At 37.8% G+C, this 17,076-nt stretch overlaps 1 protein-coding gene across 1 annotated transcript in view; it reads left to right on the top strand.

The window, feature by feature from the left end:
• DNAH12 (dynein axonemal heavy chain 12) overlaps window positions 1-17,076 on the top strand; it is a 209,709-nt gene that overhangs the window by 8,522 nt on the left and 184,111 nt on the right. Inside the window, exons 2-7 of the mRNA XM_059387847.1 lie at window positions 7,694-7,775; window positions 7,962-7,988; window positions 13,070-13,259; window positions 14,620-14,692; window positions 15,500-15,658; window positions 15,865-16,060. Coding sequence (XP_059243830.1) covers window positions 7,694-7,775; window positions 7,962-7,988; window positions 13,070-13,259; window positions 14,620-14,692; window positions 15,500-15,658; window positions 15,865-16,060 — 727 coding nt within the window. The remainder of the gene's footprint in view (window positions 1-7,693; window positions 7,776-7,961; window positions 7,989-13,069; window positions 13,260-14,619; window positions 14,693-15,499; window positions 15,659-15,864; window positions 16,061-17,076) is intronic.

Here is a 17,076-nt window from a genome sequence, read left to right as displayed (position 1 = left end):
ACAAAAGTTGGGTATTCATCCTTTCTGATAGAGGCATAATATTCCATAGTGTATATGGACCACATCTTCCTTATCCATTCGTCTGTTGAAGGGCATCTTGGTTCTTTCCACAGTTTGGCGACTATGGCCATTGCTGCTATAAACATTGGGGTACAGATGGCCCTTCTTTTCACTACATCTGTATCTTCTTGATTGGATTATTTGTTCTTTGGGTGTTGTGTTTGATAAGTTCTTTATACATTTTGGACACTATGCCCTTATCTGATAAGACATTTGTGAATATCTTCTCTCATTCTGTCAGTTGTCTTTTGGTTTTGACTGTTTCCTTTGTTGTGCAAAAGCTTTTGATCTTGATAAAGTCCCAATACTTCATTTTTTGCCCTCGCTTCCCTTGCCTTTGGTGATGTTTCTAGGAAGACGTTGCTGTGGCTGAGGTCGAAGAGGTTGCTGCCTGTGTTCTCCTCAAGGATTTTGATGGATTCCTGTCTCACATTGAGGTCTTTCATCCATTTTTAGTCTATTTTTGTGTGTTGTGTAAGGAAATGGTCCAGTTTCATTCTTTTGCATGTGGCTGTCCAATTTTCCCAACACCATTTGTTGAAGAGACTGTCTTTTTTCCACTGGGCATTATTTCCTGCTTTGTCGAAGATTAGTTGACCATAGAGTTGAGGGTCCATTTCTGGGCTCTCTATTCTGTTCCATTGATCTATGTGTCTGTTTTTGTGCCAGAACCATACTGTCTTGATGATGACAGCTTTGTAATAGAGCTTGAAGTCTGGAATTGTGATGCCCCCAGATTTGGTTTTCTTTTTCAACATTTCTCTGGCTATTTGAGGTCTTATCTGGTTCTGTACAAATTTTAGGACTATTTGTTCCATTTCTTTGAAAAAGTTGAGGATATTTTGATAGGTATTGCATTAAATGTGTAGATTGCTCTAGGTAGTATAGACATTTTATTAATATTTTTTCTTCCAGTCCAGGAGCATGGAACATTTTTCCATTTCTTTGTGTCTTCCTCAATTTCTTTCTTTCTTTCTTTTTTTTTTTTTAAAGATTTTATTTATTTGTCAGAGAGAGAGAGGGAGAGAGAGCAAGCACAGGCACAGGGCAGACAGAAACAGAGGGAGAAGCAGGCTCCCCGGTGATCAAGGAGCCCGATGCGGGACTCGATCCCAGGATGCTGGGATCATGACCTGAGCCGAAGGCAGCTGCTTAACCAACTGAGCTACTCAGGCGTCCCCTTCCTCAATTTCTTTCATGAGTATTCTATAGTGTTCTGAGTACAGATCCTTTGCCTCTTTGGTTATGTTTATTCCTATGTGTCTTATGGTTTTGGGCACAATTATAAATGGGATCTACTTCTTAATTGATCAATTCTGTCTTGCTGTTGGTGTATAGAAATGCACCTGATTTCTGTGCATTGATTTTATATCCTGACACTTTACTGAATTCCTGTGTGAGTTTTAGCAGTTTTGGAGTGGAGTCTTTTGGGTTTTCTACATAAAGTAGGATATTATCTGCAAGAATGAGAGTTTGACTTCTTCTTTGCTGATTTGGATGCCTTTTATTTCTTTTTGTTGTCTGATTGCTGAGGCTAGGACTTCTAGTACTATGTTGAATAGCAGTGGTGATAGTGGACATCCCATCCCTGCTGTGTTCCTTACTTAAGGGAAAAGCTCTCAATTTTTCCCCATTGAGAATGATACTCACTGTGGGTTTTTCATAGATGGCTTTGATGATATTGAGGTATATACCCTCTAACCCTACACTTTGAAGAGTTTTGATCAAGAAAGGATGCTGTACTTTGTCAAATGCTTTTTCAGCATCAACAGAGTGTCATATGGTTCTTGTTCTTTCTTTTATGAATGTATTGTATCACATTGACTGATTTACAGATGTTGAACCAACCTTGCAGCCCAGGAATAAATCCCACATGGTCGTTGGTGAATAATTCTTTTAATGCACTGTTGGATCCTATTGGCTAGTATTTTGGTGAGAATTTTTGCGTCTGTGTTGATCAAGGATATTGGTCTGTAATTCTTTTTGACGGGGTCTTTGGTTTTGGGATCAAGATAATGCTGGCCTCATAAAGTGAATTTGGAAGTTTTCTTTCCATTTCTATTTTTTTGAACAGTTTCAGGAGAATAGGTATTACTTCTTCTTTAAATGTTTGGTAGAATTCCCCTGGCAAGCTGTCTGGCCCTGGGCTCTTGTTTGTTGGGAGATTTTTGATGACTGCTTCAATTTCCTTAGTGGTTGTAGGTCTGTTAAGGTTTTCTTTTCCTTCCTGGTTCAGTTTTGGTAGTTTGTATGTCTCTAGGAATGCATCCATTTCTTCCAGATTGTCAAATTTGCTGGTGTATATTTGCTCATAAAATGTTCTTATAGTTGTTTATATTTCTTTGGTGTTGGTTGTGATCTCTCCTCTTTCATTCATGATTGGGTCCTTTCTCTTTTCTTTTTGATGCATCTGGCCAGGGATTTAGCAATCTTATTGATTCTTTCAAAGAACCAGCTCCTAGTTGCTTTGTTGTTTGATCTGTTCTACTGTTCATTTGGTTTCTGTTTCATTGATTTCTGCTCTTATCTTTATGATTTCTCTTCCTGCTGGGTTTGGGCTTTCTTTGCTGTTCTTTCTCCAGGTCCTTTAGGTTAGGGTTAGGTTGTGTACTTAAGACTTGTCTTATTTCCTGAGAAAGGCTTATATTGCTATATACTTTCCCCTCAGGACTACCTTTACTGTGTCCCAAAGATTTTGAACAGTTGTGTTTTCATTTTCATTTGTTTCCATGAATTTTTAAAATTCTTCTTTAATTTCTTGGTTGACCCATTTATTCTTTAGTAGGATGCTCTTTGCCCTCTTGTATTTGAGTCCTTTCCAACTTTCCTCTTGTGATTGAGTTCCAGTTTCAAAGCATTGTGGCCTGAAAATATGCAAGGAATGATCCAAGTCTTTTGGTACTGGTTGAGACCTGATTTGTGACCCAGTATGTGATCTCTTCTGGTGAATGTTCTGTGTGCACTCAAGAAGAATGTGTGTTCTGTTGCTTTAGGATATCTGTAATGTCCATCTGGTCCAGTGTGTCATTTAAAGCCTTTATTTCCTTATTGATCTTTTGCTTTAATGATCTGTCCATTTCAGTGAGGTAGTCTTAACGTCCCCTACTATTATTGTGTTATTTCGATGTGTTTCTTTGATTTTGTTATTAATTAGTTTATATAATTGGCGGCTCCATGTTAGGGGCATAGATATTTGAAACTTTTAGATCTTCTTGTTGGACAGACCCTTTAAGTATGATGTGGTGTCCTTCCTCATCTCTTATTATAGTCTTTGGCTGAAAATCTAATTTATCTGATATAAGGATTGTCACCCCAGCTTTCTTTTGATATCTAGCGTGGTAAGTTGTTTTCTACACTTTAAATGTGGAGGTGTCTTTGGGTCTAAAATGAGTTTCTTGTAGACAGCATATCGATGGGTGGTCTTTTTTTTTTTTAATTTATTTTCAGAGAGAGAGAGGGAGAGAGAAAGCACACAAGTGGCAAGTAGAGGCAGAGAGAGAAGCAGTCTCCCCGCTGAGCAAGGAACCCAAAGCGGGACTCGATCGCAGGACTCCAGGACTATGACCCAAGCTGAAGGCAGCGGCTCGACCCACCAAGCCACCCAGGCATCCCTTATTTTTTTTAATCCATTCTGATACTCTGTGTCTTTTGATTGGGGCATTTAGCTCATTACATTCAGAATAACTATTGAAAGATATGAATTTAGTGCCATCGTATTGCCTGTAAGGTGACTGTTAGTGTATATTGTCTCTGTTCCTTTCTGGTCTGTTACTTTTAGGCTCTCTTTTTGCTTAGAGGACCCCTTTCAATATTTCCTGTAGGGCTGGCTTGGTGTTTGCAAATTCTTTAAATTTTTGTTTGTCTGGAAGCTTTTTTTTTTTTTTTAAGATTTTTATTTATTTATTTGACAGATCACAAGTAGGCAGAGAGTCAGGCAGAGAGAGAGGAGGAAGCAGGCTCCCTGCTGAGCAGAGAGCCCGATGTGGGGCTCGATCCCAGGACCCTGGGATCATGACCCGAGCCGAAGGCAGAGGTTTTAACCCACTGAGCCACCCAGGCGCCCCTGTCTGGAAGCTTTTTATCTCTCCTTCTATTTTCAGTGACAGCCTAGCTGGATGAAGTGTTCTTGGCCTCATATTTTTCTTGTTTAGTGCTCTGAATATATCATGCCAGTCCTTTCTGGCCTGCCAGGTCTCTGTGAATAGGTCTGCTGCCAGTCTAATATTTCTACCATTGTATGTTTCAGACCTCTTGTCCCAAGCTGCTTTCAGGATTTTCTCTTTGTCACTAAAACTTGTAAGTTTTACTATTTATAATGGGGTATAGACTTATTTTTACTGCTTTTGAGGGGAGTTCTCTGTGCCTCCTGGATTTTGATGCTTGTTCGCTTTGCCATATTAGGGAAATTCTCTGCTATAATTTGATCCAATGTACCTTCCGCCCCTCTTTCTCTTTCTTGTTCTGGGATCCCAATTATTCTAATATCGTTTCATCTTATTGTATCACTTATCTCTTGAATTCTGCCCTCATGATCCAGTCAATGTTTGTATCTATTTTGCTCAGCTTCTTTACTCTCTGTTATTTGGTCTTTTATATCACTCATTCTCTCTTCTGCCTCATTTATCCTAGCAATAAGAGCCTCCATTTTTTATTGCACCTCATTAATAGGTTTTTTTATTTCAACTTGATTAAATTTTAGTTATTTCTCCAGAAAGGGATTTTATTTATCCAGAAAGGGATTTTCTAATATCTTCCATGCTTTTTTCAAGTCCAGCTAGCACCTTGATAATTGTCATTCTGAACTCTGGTTCTGACATATTACTAATGTTCATATTGATTAGATCCCTAGGCATTGGTACTGCCTCTTGTTCTTTTTTTTGTGTTGAGTTTTTCTGCCTTTTCATTTTATCCAGATTAGAATAGATGAACGAGAGAACAAAATACTAAAAGGGTAGAAAATACCCCAGAAAAATATATGCTAACCACATCAGAAGAGACCCGAAACTGGGGGGGAAAGCTAGGGGAACCCAGGGGGAGAAGAGGGGGGTAAAATTAAAAAAATAAATATATATATCTATATTAGACTGGTGAACAGAACAGAGTGACGTACTTGGTTTTGGGTGCATTCTGTTCTCTTAGAAGAAACTACCTCCCAAAATTTAAATAAAGAAAAACATATATATACATAAATATAAGTGTGAACACGATGAAGGGATGAGACCTGACTGAAAAGATGAAGATTAAAAAAGATTCTAAAAAAGGAATTAATAAGATAAGTTGCTTGGAAAAGGAAAAAAAAAAAGAGGAGAGAATATGTTCAGGCTGGAGACTAGAACAAAGCCATGTGTTAGATTTAGGGTATATTTTGATCTATTAGAAGAAATTGAATCCCCAATTTTTTTTTAAATATTTATTTATTTATTTATTTGACAGAGAGAGAGAGATCACAAGTAGACAGAGAGGCAGGCAGAGATAGAGGAGGAAGCAGGCTCCCTGCTGAGCAGAGAGCCCGATGTGGGACTCGATCCCAGGACTCTGAGATCATGACCTGAGCCGAAGGCAGCGGTTTAACCCACTGAGCCACCCAGGCGCCCCTGAATCCCAAATTTTTAAAGAAAAAACCTATATATCTAAAAAAATAAGCTAAATACAATGAAGGGATAAAATATGAGTATAACAATAAAAAATTTAAAAGATTTTTTAAAAAGGCATTGATACAATAAAATAGCTAAAAAACATTAAAATAGGAAAGAGGTAAAGTTAAAAAATAGAACAAGAAAAAAAAATTTTTTAAATTTAACATTGAAAGACTAAACAATCATAGGAAAAAAGCCATGAATTCTATGTGTTGCTTTCCCCTAGCTCTGGAGTTCCACAGTTCTCATTGGTAAACTTGGTCTTGGCTGGATGTTCTTTCTGATCTTCTGGGGGAAGGGCTTGTTGTAGTGATTCTCAAGTGTTTTTGCCCATGGCAAAATTGCACCACCTTTGCCAGAGACCATGCTAAGTAATCTGCTCGGGTTCACTCTTGGTAGCTTTTTTTCCCTGAACACTTTCCATACAGTTTTGGAGGATGAGAATGAAAATGGCGACCTCCCAATCTCCAGTCCCATAGGAGCCAAGAGCTCGAGGCCCCACTCCTCCATGTGCCCTCAGAGAAAAGCAGTCAATCCCTCTGGTCTCCCTGGTCTCTGGATACATTCCGTGCTCACATGGCCTGTGACCAAGTGTTTCTACCTTTGGTGCCTGGCCCCATTTGGAGTCTTCAAACCCAGAAGATTCCTACCATGTTTTCCCCGCTGCTCCTCCTGGAGAAATAAGGGGGGAGGTCTCTCCCGATCTGCTACTTGTGGGGTCCCTGCTTGAAGAGCAGTCGCCCAACTGTGCCTCGGGTCATAGTTTAAGGTCATCCCAAGCTGAGAACCCACTCCTCAGCTCCATCTCGGTAGCCAGCTTCCCTGCTCTGATACCTGGGAGATCTGCCACATTCAGACACCCCCAGTCTTTCTGTCCCGTGGATCTGAGACCACACTGTCCCTGCGAGGGCCCCACCCCCTGCTTAGCCTCTGGAGTGATGTCCTCAGTGGAGTGGACTTCTAAAAGTTCTGATTTTGTGCTCTACTGCTCTCTCACTTGCCAGGAGTTGGCCCCTGCCCCTGTGGTCTATATTCCTATCATTTCAGATTCATTTCTCTGCACATTCTACCTTCTGGAAAGTGGTCAATTTTCTGTTTCTTGAATTGCTGCTCTTCTCTTCTATCTCCTGTTCAGTTTGTAGGTGTTCAGAATGATTTGATAACTATCTAGCTGAACTCCTGGGACCTGATGATATTTCAGTCTCCTACTCCTCTGCCATCTTACTTCCTCCCCTGTTTTTTTTTTTTTAAGTTCAATTAACCAGTGTATAGTACATCATTAGTTTTTGACGTAATGTTCAATAATTCATTAGTTGATAAAGAACTCTTGAATATCTCTTCTGTAAGTATAGTTGAAAAGATGTTCAAATCGTAATATTTTATTATGATGATGATTATTTAAGTAAACTCTGCCCCCAGTGAGGGGCTTGAATTCATGAGCCCAAGGTCAAGAGTCACATGCTTCACTGACTCATTCGGGCACCTCCAAATTGTAATTTTTTTCCCAAATAATTAATTAATTAATTTATTTGAGAGAGTGAGAAAGAGGTCCAGTATGAGGAGGAGAGGGAGAAGCAGGCTCCTGAAAGCAGGGAGCCTGATGTGGGGCACAATCCCAGGACCCTGGGATCATCACCTGAACCAAGGGCAGATGCTTTAACTGACAGAGCCACCCAGGCACCCCCTGTAATTTTTTTTTTAAAGATTTTATTTATTTATTTGACAGAAAGAGAGATCACAAGTGTACGGAGAGGCAGGCAGAGAGAGAGAGATATAGGGAAGCAGGCTCCTTACTGAGTACCGCATCGGGACTCGAACCCAGGACCCTGAGATCATGACCTGAGCCGAAGGCAGTGGCTTAATCCACTGAGACACCCAGGCGCCCCACTCCCTGTAATGTTTTAATAATATATCTTAATGTTGTCTTTAAGAGAGTTAAACATTTTTTATAACTATAAATAGTTTAACTATAAACAATTTTTTAAACTATAATCCAGAATTGATGGAGCCAAAAGAAGTTTAGACCGAACACTGGATAAAAGAATACCTCCAATACCAGAGCCAGATTATCCTCCAACTGTAAGTTTAGGTTATCTTTTTAAAAAGTTTATCCTTACATAATTTTGACTTGTAATTATTTTATGTTGATCACAACATAACTAGTATTATTAGGAGAGTAATACATATACATAATACATACATTTAAATCACTTACAATTTTTTTCTCCCTGATTTAATTATGTCTTATTTGTTTGCTTTTGACAGATGACCAGTGAAATTAAAAAGAAAGGAGTGAGTTCATTTTTTTAATATTCCTTATTTTGAAAATGTTCAAAGAAATTATGACAAAATAGCTTCTTCTAAGTCTACCTGCTAATGACATCCATTCTAGAAGAGGAAGAAATTTAGAAACTGAGATTTTCATTTTCTGTGCCAGAAGGAACAAGCATGTCATGGATGACAATATGGGTTCTAAGAGTTATATTTTTGTTGCCATTTGTTGAGAATTAGTAGTAAATGTTTTAGTTCTTATTTCAGAAACTGGAAAAAAATTTAAACTTGCCATTTTAAAGGAAATACATTTTGCTTTTCACTGTTCTAATATTGATATAATAATGCTTGCTTATTGAGATATAATATACTTGCTTATTAGAATCTAGGGTTCTAACCCCATGCTAGGTGCTAGATTTAAAAAAAAAAAAAGGCACTAACTGCATGGATGACAACATGGGGCTGTGGTGTGATTGGTGGGAAGATGATGACACATAACATTTATTTCACAACATAAGGTGTGGAAACCCATGGAGCTCGCTACACAAAAATGAAATTCATGTGGCATGTTCCCAGATGAGGGTACAGCCTTTCCAAGTCTCTTTCAAGTTCTCTTTGGGGATAGAGAGCTCTGGTTACATCCCTGTACTGAGGATCTATGGAAGAGCCCAATTTCAGCTACTCCAAGTTTTCTCTTTTTCTTTTCCTTCCTTTCTTTTCTTTCTATCGGTCTTCCCTCCCTCTCTCCTTCTCTTTCTTTCTATCCTTCTCCCTCCCTCCTCCCCCTCTCCTTCCCTTCCCCTCCCTCTTCCTTCCTTCCTTCTTTCCTTCCTCTCTCTCTCCCTTCCTCCCTCCCTACCTCCCTCTCCCTTCCTGTCTTCCCCTCCCTCCCTCTCTCCCTTTGTTTCCCCCTCCCTCCCTCCCAACCTTTATGGAGACTTTGTGTTTTGCCTCTTTACTAGATACAACAACTGATACAAAGCATTCAGAAACATTTAACATGAGACTGGGTGAATTGCAAGGCATATTTGTGTGTATGTCCTTAGCATCCTCACTCTTCATCCACAGTTTTTACTTTCTACTGTCTTACAGTCTAAAATAGGTAGCCAGGCATGAAACAGTAATTCACTTCTGAACCCCCTGCTTTCACATTTCTACTTGCAATTTGTGAGTGTTTCTTTCCCATGATCTCATATGTGAGGGTCATATTTTTATTTTCTTTTTATCCGTCTGATAAGTTACAAATGGTATCTCAGGGTAGTTTAAGTATGCTTTCTTTTAATTATGATAGGACTAGGTATTTTTCATTAATTAAGAACCATTTAAAAAAAAAGAGCCATTTTCATAACATTTTTATTGCAGAATGTTGGCTCATATTTTCTTCCCGTTTTTCTCTTGGATTTGGTCTTATTTTCCCGGAAATTAAAATCTGGTAAAATACACACAACATAAAGTTTACCAACTTAACTATTTATTTATTTATTTATTTATTTATTTTTTTAAAGATTTTATTTATTTATTTGATAGAGAGAAATCACAAGTAGACAGAGAGGCAGGCAGAGAGAGGGGGGGGGGGAAGCAGGCTCCCTGTTGAGCAGAGAGCCCGATGCGGGACTCGATCCCAGGACCCTGTGATCATGACCTGAGCCGAAGGCAGCGGCTTAACCCACTGAGCCACCCAGGCGCCCCTTAACTATTTTTTTAAAAATATTTTATTTATTTATTTGGTAGAGAGAGAGAGAGAGAGGATGCAGAAGCAGGGGGAGGGATAAAGGAAGAGGGTAAGAGATAATCTCAGCAGATTCTGTGCTGAGCTTGATCAATAACTCTGAGATCATGACCTGAGCCAAAACCAAGAGTTGGATGATCAACTGACAAGCCACCCAGACGTCCCCAGCTTAACCATTTTTAAGTGTATGGTTCAGTGGTGTTTTTTCACATAGTTGTGTATCTCCAGAACCTTTCCTCTTGTAAAAGTGAAACTTTGTACTCACTAAACAACTCCACATTTCTCTCTTCCCTCAGGCCCTGGCAACTACCATTCTATTGTCTGTTTCTATGAATCAAACTACCCTAGATACCTCATATAAGTGGAATTATATAATATTTGTTTTTTTTGTCATTGGCTTATTTCATTGAGCATAATGTCCTCAAATTTCATCTATCCCTTACATTTTTAAACATTCTTTATACTTTGAGATATATGTTGCAAATATTTTGTCCCAGATTGCCAGTTGTCTTTTGGTCATTTTTATTGTGACTTGTTTTGCCATGAAAACATTTTAATTTTTATGTAGTCAGAATTTGTCAGTCATTTTTTCTTTTTTGTATCTGGAACTTAAATAATAGCTAGTAAGTTTTCCTCTACCTTCAATTAGAGCAGAATTTATCCATTTTTTTGTCCTTGTGTAGTTTTTATCATTTAATTAAAATTCCTGATATATTTGGAATTTACTCTTGTGTATGGTGGAAGATATGAATTAAATTTCTCTTTTTCCAAATGGCTAGCCAGTTGTCCAGAAGTATTTTTTAAAATCTTCATCTTTGTTCTGCTGATTTGATATACCACATTTGTCATATGCTATATTTTCCTACATACTGGGCCTATTTCCTGACTTCCTTTTTTTCCCTACTAGTTTGTCTATCCAGGCTCCTGTACCACACTGTTTTAATTAGAGAGACTTTATAATATGTTTTAATGTTTTCTAAGGCTAGTTCTCCCTTGTAGATATTCTTTCTCAGGAATTTCTTGGCTATTATCACATGTTTATTTTTCCACATGAACTTGAGACTCAGTGTGTCTAGTTCTATAAGCATGTATGCAGGTATTTTTCTTGGGGTTACATTAAATTAATTTTGAGACAAACTGAAATTTTCATGTTAAAATAACTTTACCAAGATTACATATTATCTTTCTGTTTGTTCTTGTCTATTTTTGTTGGATTACTTATTGTTATGGGAGAATTTATAAAATTATGCTGCTATTATACCAGAATATATTCTCCAAGAGAGCAGGAGCTTTGTTTTGTTTCCTGGAAGAGTGGATATTTATTGAATTAATATTTGTTGAATGAAGGAATAATAAATTAAACAAAGGGTCTTTGTTTTGCCTTGAGAAAATGGAAAGTATACAGAGAACATTAATTTGGCAAGAATTCATAAAAAATAAAGAGAAATATAAAATAGTTTCTTTGAAAAGCCAGAGCAAAATGTTTTCCTGCCCAGACACCTGCCCAGACACCTGACTTCCAGTGAATTTATAGTTTATACATGAGGGCTCCAGAGAGCATGATTTATTCTTTCAGTATGAAAAGCTGAGGGATTGCATTTTGTACCTAGTTCCCTCATCTATATTCATTTACAAAGCCCCTTTTATGAAGTATATGACATGTTACCTGCTAGAAATCCATTTTGGCTGCCACTACGTAGGGTCCAGTGGGAAGAACCTTTAGTCTTGCCACCCTGCCTTCACTTCCTTGGCAGGGCTCTCTCCTCCAGCCCTGACTGCTTTCATCCAGGGTGCAGAGTGGTTGTCATCACAGGTTAGCCATGGAAACATGACATGAAATGCAGGGACACCAGCTTGTGTTGTTGATGTCCATCAGAAGTGGAGGTCCAAATTGCTTAGAGCCCTTTGCCCAACATAAATGTTCTAAATAATCCTTTTCTCCTCTTCCTAATTCCTGTTACTCTCTAGATTTCCCTATTTGAAACCTTTGAGGCTAGGAACTTCTGTTTGTTCTACTACCCCAGGCTCTCCATTCCCTTCAGTCCCCAGGAAACCAGGGTCCTTTCCTGCTTGAGGCTCTGGTTTGCCTAAATCAATTTGTTTTTGTGATTATCTCACACTATCCTGAAGGTAACAAGTTAGTTCTTACTCTATTCTCATGGCTCCCTCCAGATTAAATTGGTTCTGTTCTAGCCCCACCACTTGGGTATGCTGTATTGGAGGCCCTCTCTGTTTCTTCTGGTTTCATTTAGCTGTTACATTTCTGTTCTTATCCACACCCTATAGTCTTTTCTCCTCTTTCTTTTTTCTTAACCATTATTCTGTTCTCCTTTTAAACCACACACATATTGCCCATAAGAAGGTCATATTTTTTCCCTGGATGAGACATTATTTATTTTTTGTTTTATAATACTGTATTCCTATTCAGAAAGTCCCAGCAAGCTTGCATGTTAAACTCAGAGTACACTCTTAAATATTAAAGACAACCTAATTCATTTCTATTGTATGTTTAAGATACTGATGGATTTGCATTTATATGTATTTTAATACAGAAAACCTTAGGCTTCAACCCTGGTTTGAGTGAAGGGATTATCACAAGATTAGTTTTCTCAAGTATAACATGCAGATTGGGGAGGGGAACCACCTTGGTAATATTTTAAAATAATCAGTTTGATTAAATATTCTAAAATATTTAATAATATTCACCCATAATTTATTGTGTTGTTTCCTGTCATTCTTGATTGTTTTATCAATTGTGTACCTTTGTGCTAGGGTTCATAGTTGCCAATTTCTGACTGTTTAGTGGATTAATGCTAAATATTTCAATGTTTGAGTGGATAACACATGGGCACACCCAGCTTCCCTAGCCCACTCTTTGCTCCCAATTTCTAATTCTTATTCATTCAATAAATATAAACTGAGCACTTAAAAAAAGGCTTCTTTATAGGTCATACTTTTGGGTAAAGGTTTTTTTTTTTTTAAAGATTTTATTTATTTATTTGACAGAGAGAGATCACAAGTAGGCAGAGAGGCAGGCAGAGAGAGAGAGAGAGGGAAGCAGGCTCCCTGCCGAGCAGAGAGCCCGATGCGGGACTCCATCCCAGGACCCTGAGATCATGACCCGAGCCGAAGGCAGCAGCTTAACCCACTGAGCCACCCAGGCGCCCTGGGTAAAGGTTTTTATTGGTTTTTATTCTGAAAACATGTTATTTTTTATCAGAATACTTCTATTCTGAAAAAAATGTTGTCTTGAATAGACAGAGCTCAGGAGTTACACTGAAATACTACACCATGAATCTTGGAACACTGAAAAAAAAATAAAATTAAGATGTTAAAAAAAAGAACACTTAATTTTTTCTTATTATATTCTCAGTTAAACTATATTTATATGAAGCAGTGTGTAGAAAGCAGTCCTATAGTACCTATTCAGCAGGAATGGCTGGATCACATGTTAATGCTGATACCTGAGTCTTTAAAGGAAGGGAAAGAAAGAGAAGAACTCATGAATAGTCTCATAAGTGAGGTGTCAAGTGACTTTGAAAACAGCATGAAGAGGTATCTGGGTAAGTAGCATTTAACACACATCAAGCTTCTTTGACTTTTGTTCTCCACCCCTCCTATTCAAAAGTAGAAATATGAATAATGAATATCTATGTATTTAGCTATATGTATTTCTTAGATATTATTATTATTATTATTATTATTTAAGATTTTTATTTATTTATTTGACAGACAGAGATCACAAGTAGGCAGAGAGGCAGGCAGAGAGAGGGGATGCAGGCTCCCTGCTGAGTAGAGAGCCCGATGCGGGGCTCGATCCCAGGACTCTGGGATCATGACCTGAGTCGAAAGCAGAGGCTTTAACCCACTGAGCCACCCAGGTGCCCCCTTAGATATTATTTTAATTTAAAGTTTTATTTTGAGGGGTACGTGGTTGACTCATTCAGTAGAGTGTTCAACTCTTGATTTTGGGGTTGTAGGTTCAAGCCCCACGTTGGGTGTAGAGATACCTTTTAAAAAAATGAAATCTACTTTAAAAAAAGTTTTTATTTTGAGCTTATTATCTGGTCAGAATCTTTGTAACTCAAGGGAACTTTGTGTAATTTTTATGTGCTTATTAGCTAATAACTTTTTGATTTTTGTCTTTATCTTTATGGGTATAGTTATATTGTTTACAAATTTTTAAAAAAGATTTTTATTTATTTATTTGACAGACAGATCACAAGTAGTCAGAGAGGTGGGCAGGAGAGAGAGGAGGAAGCAGGCTCCCTGCCGAGCAGAGAGCCAGATGTGGGGCTCGATCCCAGGACCCTGAGACCATGACCTGAGCTGAAGGCAGCGGCTTTAACCCACTGAGCCACCCAGGCGCCCCTGATTACAGAATTATTAAAAATATTACTGTATTTAGGGAAGTTTATTAGAGATTTAACATTTGCAATTTTTATTGGAATAGGTTTTCTTTTCTTTTTTTTTTTAAGATTTTACTCATTTGTCAGAGAGAGAGAGAGCGAGCACACAAGCAGGGGGAGCGGCAGGCAGAGGGAGAAGTACGCTCCCCCCTGAGCAAGGAGCTTTGTGAGGGACTCGATTCAAAGACCCTGGGATCATGACCCGAGCCAAAGGCAGATGCTCAACTGACTGAGCCACCCAGGTGTCCCTGGAATAAATTTTCTTAAGTGGCCTTTTAGTAGATAGAATGCAAAAAACCCCCAAAACTTAAAGCTTTACTCTATCTGAATTCACACCCAAAATAATACCAAACTAGTACCAAGCACTTGATTTTTTTTCAAATAAAGGAATTTTTTCTTCTACTCATTTTAATGCTCAATAAACTATATTCTTCAATATCAAAAGTTAGAAACTTTTGTTTGAGTAGGACTTGCAAAGGTTTTCAATAAATATTAATACATATATGTATTTTAGTGAGGAGTGTTCTTGTGAAACCTCCAGTTAAATGGCTTGAAGATGAAGGAGGCCCTTTACCTAAATCCCCTGAGTGAGTAAATTATTATTATTAGTTAAAGATTTATTTATTTTAGAGAGAGAGCACGAGCATGAGCAGAGGGAGAGGTGGGGGAGGGGAGAGAATGAATCCCAAGAGGACTCCCTGCCCAGCATGGGGCCCAGTGCTCAGATTATTCCCACAACCCCAAGATCATGACCCCAGCCTAAATCAAGAATTGGAGACTCAACCGAGACTCTCAGATGCCCCAGTAAGTTATTTTAAAAACAGAATTGCATCTAGGTTTTGATAACAGATTGAAAATAAGCTGATCTTACGTTTAAGTCTAGAACTGTGAAGCTCAAAGGTATTTTGAATACATCTAAAAAATAACACTACTGTTCTTTTTTTCCCCCTAAAGTTATCCTTGCTCTGAACTTGTCTGTTTGCTGTTTACACAATTAGGGGGACCTTTACAGAAACTTTAGGTCAACTTAGCCTTAAGTAATCTTTGGTGTATGCCAGACAGATTTCTTCATCCCTTTTCTCCAGTCCCAAGGAACTGAGTTCATTTATCTCTACCCAAGGTAACTAACTGGGCCAGAACACAGTGGAAGTTAGCAGGGCACTCCCTTCCTGGCTCATCAGTCTGCTCATCAGACAGGTGGTCTCTGTCCTCTCTGAAGATAATGTGCTTTCAAGATCTTGATGCATTTTTATTACATTCATGACTCCTAAAGCTTCCATTGCTGACCATATTTTCATCTTCTCTTGCTTTATACTAATTCCATGTCATAATTTTACTTCCTAAAATTTAGAGCCTGTTTGAATCCTGTTTGATATGGTGTTTTGCTTTTCCAGAGGACTGGATTATTCTAATCCTTGGCATTCCAGCTATGTGCAGACAAGAAATCAAATATCAGCTAATTTGCACATTGTTCATCCAACTATGAAAATATTGCTGGATCTTGGTTACACGACGTTTTCCAATTCAGTTTTGCTAGATTTAACGGGGATTAGGTAAAATCTCCTATTTATTAATTAACATTTAAGATTTGAATGTCTCCTACTTGAGTCTTTACATTTTGACTGTATACATTTTAAAACTGTTAAGTCTTGTGAAATTTTCTTTAGATTAAAAAATGTTATCTTATTTTTAAAGAATTGTATATGAAGACCAATATTTATCATTTGCTTTAAATCATTTTTACTTTTCTCATAAATAGAGCTAAAGGGCCAATTGATTGTGAATCACTGAAAAATGATCTATCAATACAAGCTAGAAAGGCAGAAGAGAAAATAATGAGCACATGGTATCCAAAGGTTATAAGTCTTTTTACCAAGAAGGAAACTCTAGATGCCATCAAACCTGAAAAATTGGATGCATTCTATAACTGTGTTTCCACACTTATGTCAAATCAGGTAAATTTGTTCTATACATCTGAAATAATAATGTTAATTAGATTAGTTTGTTATTTTACTTTATTATTTGTTAAGTTTTTATTTAAATTCCAGTTAGTTAATATACAGTATTGTATTAGTTTCAGATGTACAATATAATGATTCGACACTTCCATACATCACCCAGTGCTCATCCTGCCAAGTGCCCTCCTTAATCCCCATCACCTATTTAATCCATTCTTCCACGCCCCTCCCCTCTGGCAACCATCAGTTTGTTCTTTATAGTTAAGAGTCTGTTTCTTGGTTTGCCTCTCTTTTTACCCCCCTTTGCTCATTTGTTTTTTTTTCTTAAATTCTACAGATGAGTTAAATTGTATGGTATCTGATATCTGTGTTTCTCTGACTGACTTATTTCACTTAGCATTATACTCTCTAGCTCCATCCAGGTCATTGCAAATGGCAGGATTTCATTCTTTTTTATGGCTGAGTGATATTCTATCATGTATATATTCCACTATATATACATGCATGCATATACATACACATACATACACCATATTGTCTTTATCCTTTTATCTGTTTATGGACACTTGGGCTGCTTCCATAATTTAACTGTTGTAGACAATGCTATTATAAACATCAGAGTGCATGTATCCCTTTAAATTAGTATTTTTTAATTCTTTGAATAAATGCCTCATAGTGCAATTGCTGCATTGTAGGGTAGTTCTATTTTTAACTTTCTGAGGAACCCCCATACTGTTTTCCACAGTGGTTGCACCAGTTTGTATTTCCACCAACAGTGCATGATTCCCCTTTCTCCACATCCTCCCCAACAGCTGTTGTTTCTTATGTTCTTGATTTTAGCCATTCTGACAGGTGTGAGGTGATACCTCATTGTAGTTTTGATTTGTATTTCTCTGATGATCCTTGATGTTGAGCATATTTTCATTATGTCTTCTTTGGAAAAATGTCTTTGTCTTCTGCTCATTTCTTAATTGGATCATTCATTTTTGGGGTGTTGAATTTAAAACTGATGT

Source organism: Mustela nigripes, chromosome 2 (genome assembly GCF_022355385.1).
Source record: "Mustela nigripes isolate SB6536 chromosome 2, MUSNIG.SB6536, whole genome shotgun sequence".
Lineage (NCBI taxonomy): Eukaryota > Metazoa > Chordata > Mammalia > Carnivora > Mustelidae > Mustela > Mustela nigripes.
This window is presented reverse-complemented; position numbering and strand designations above follow the sequence as displayed.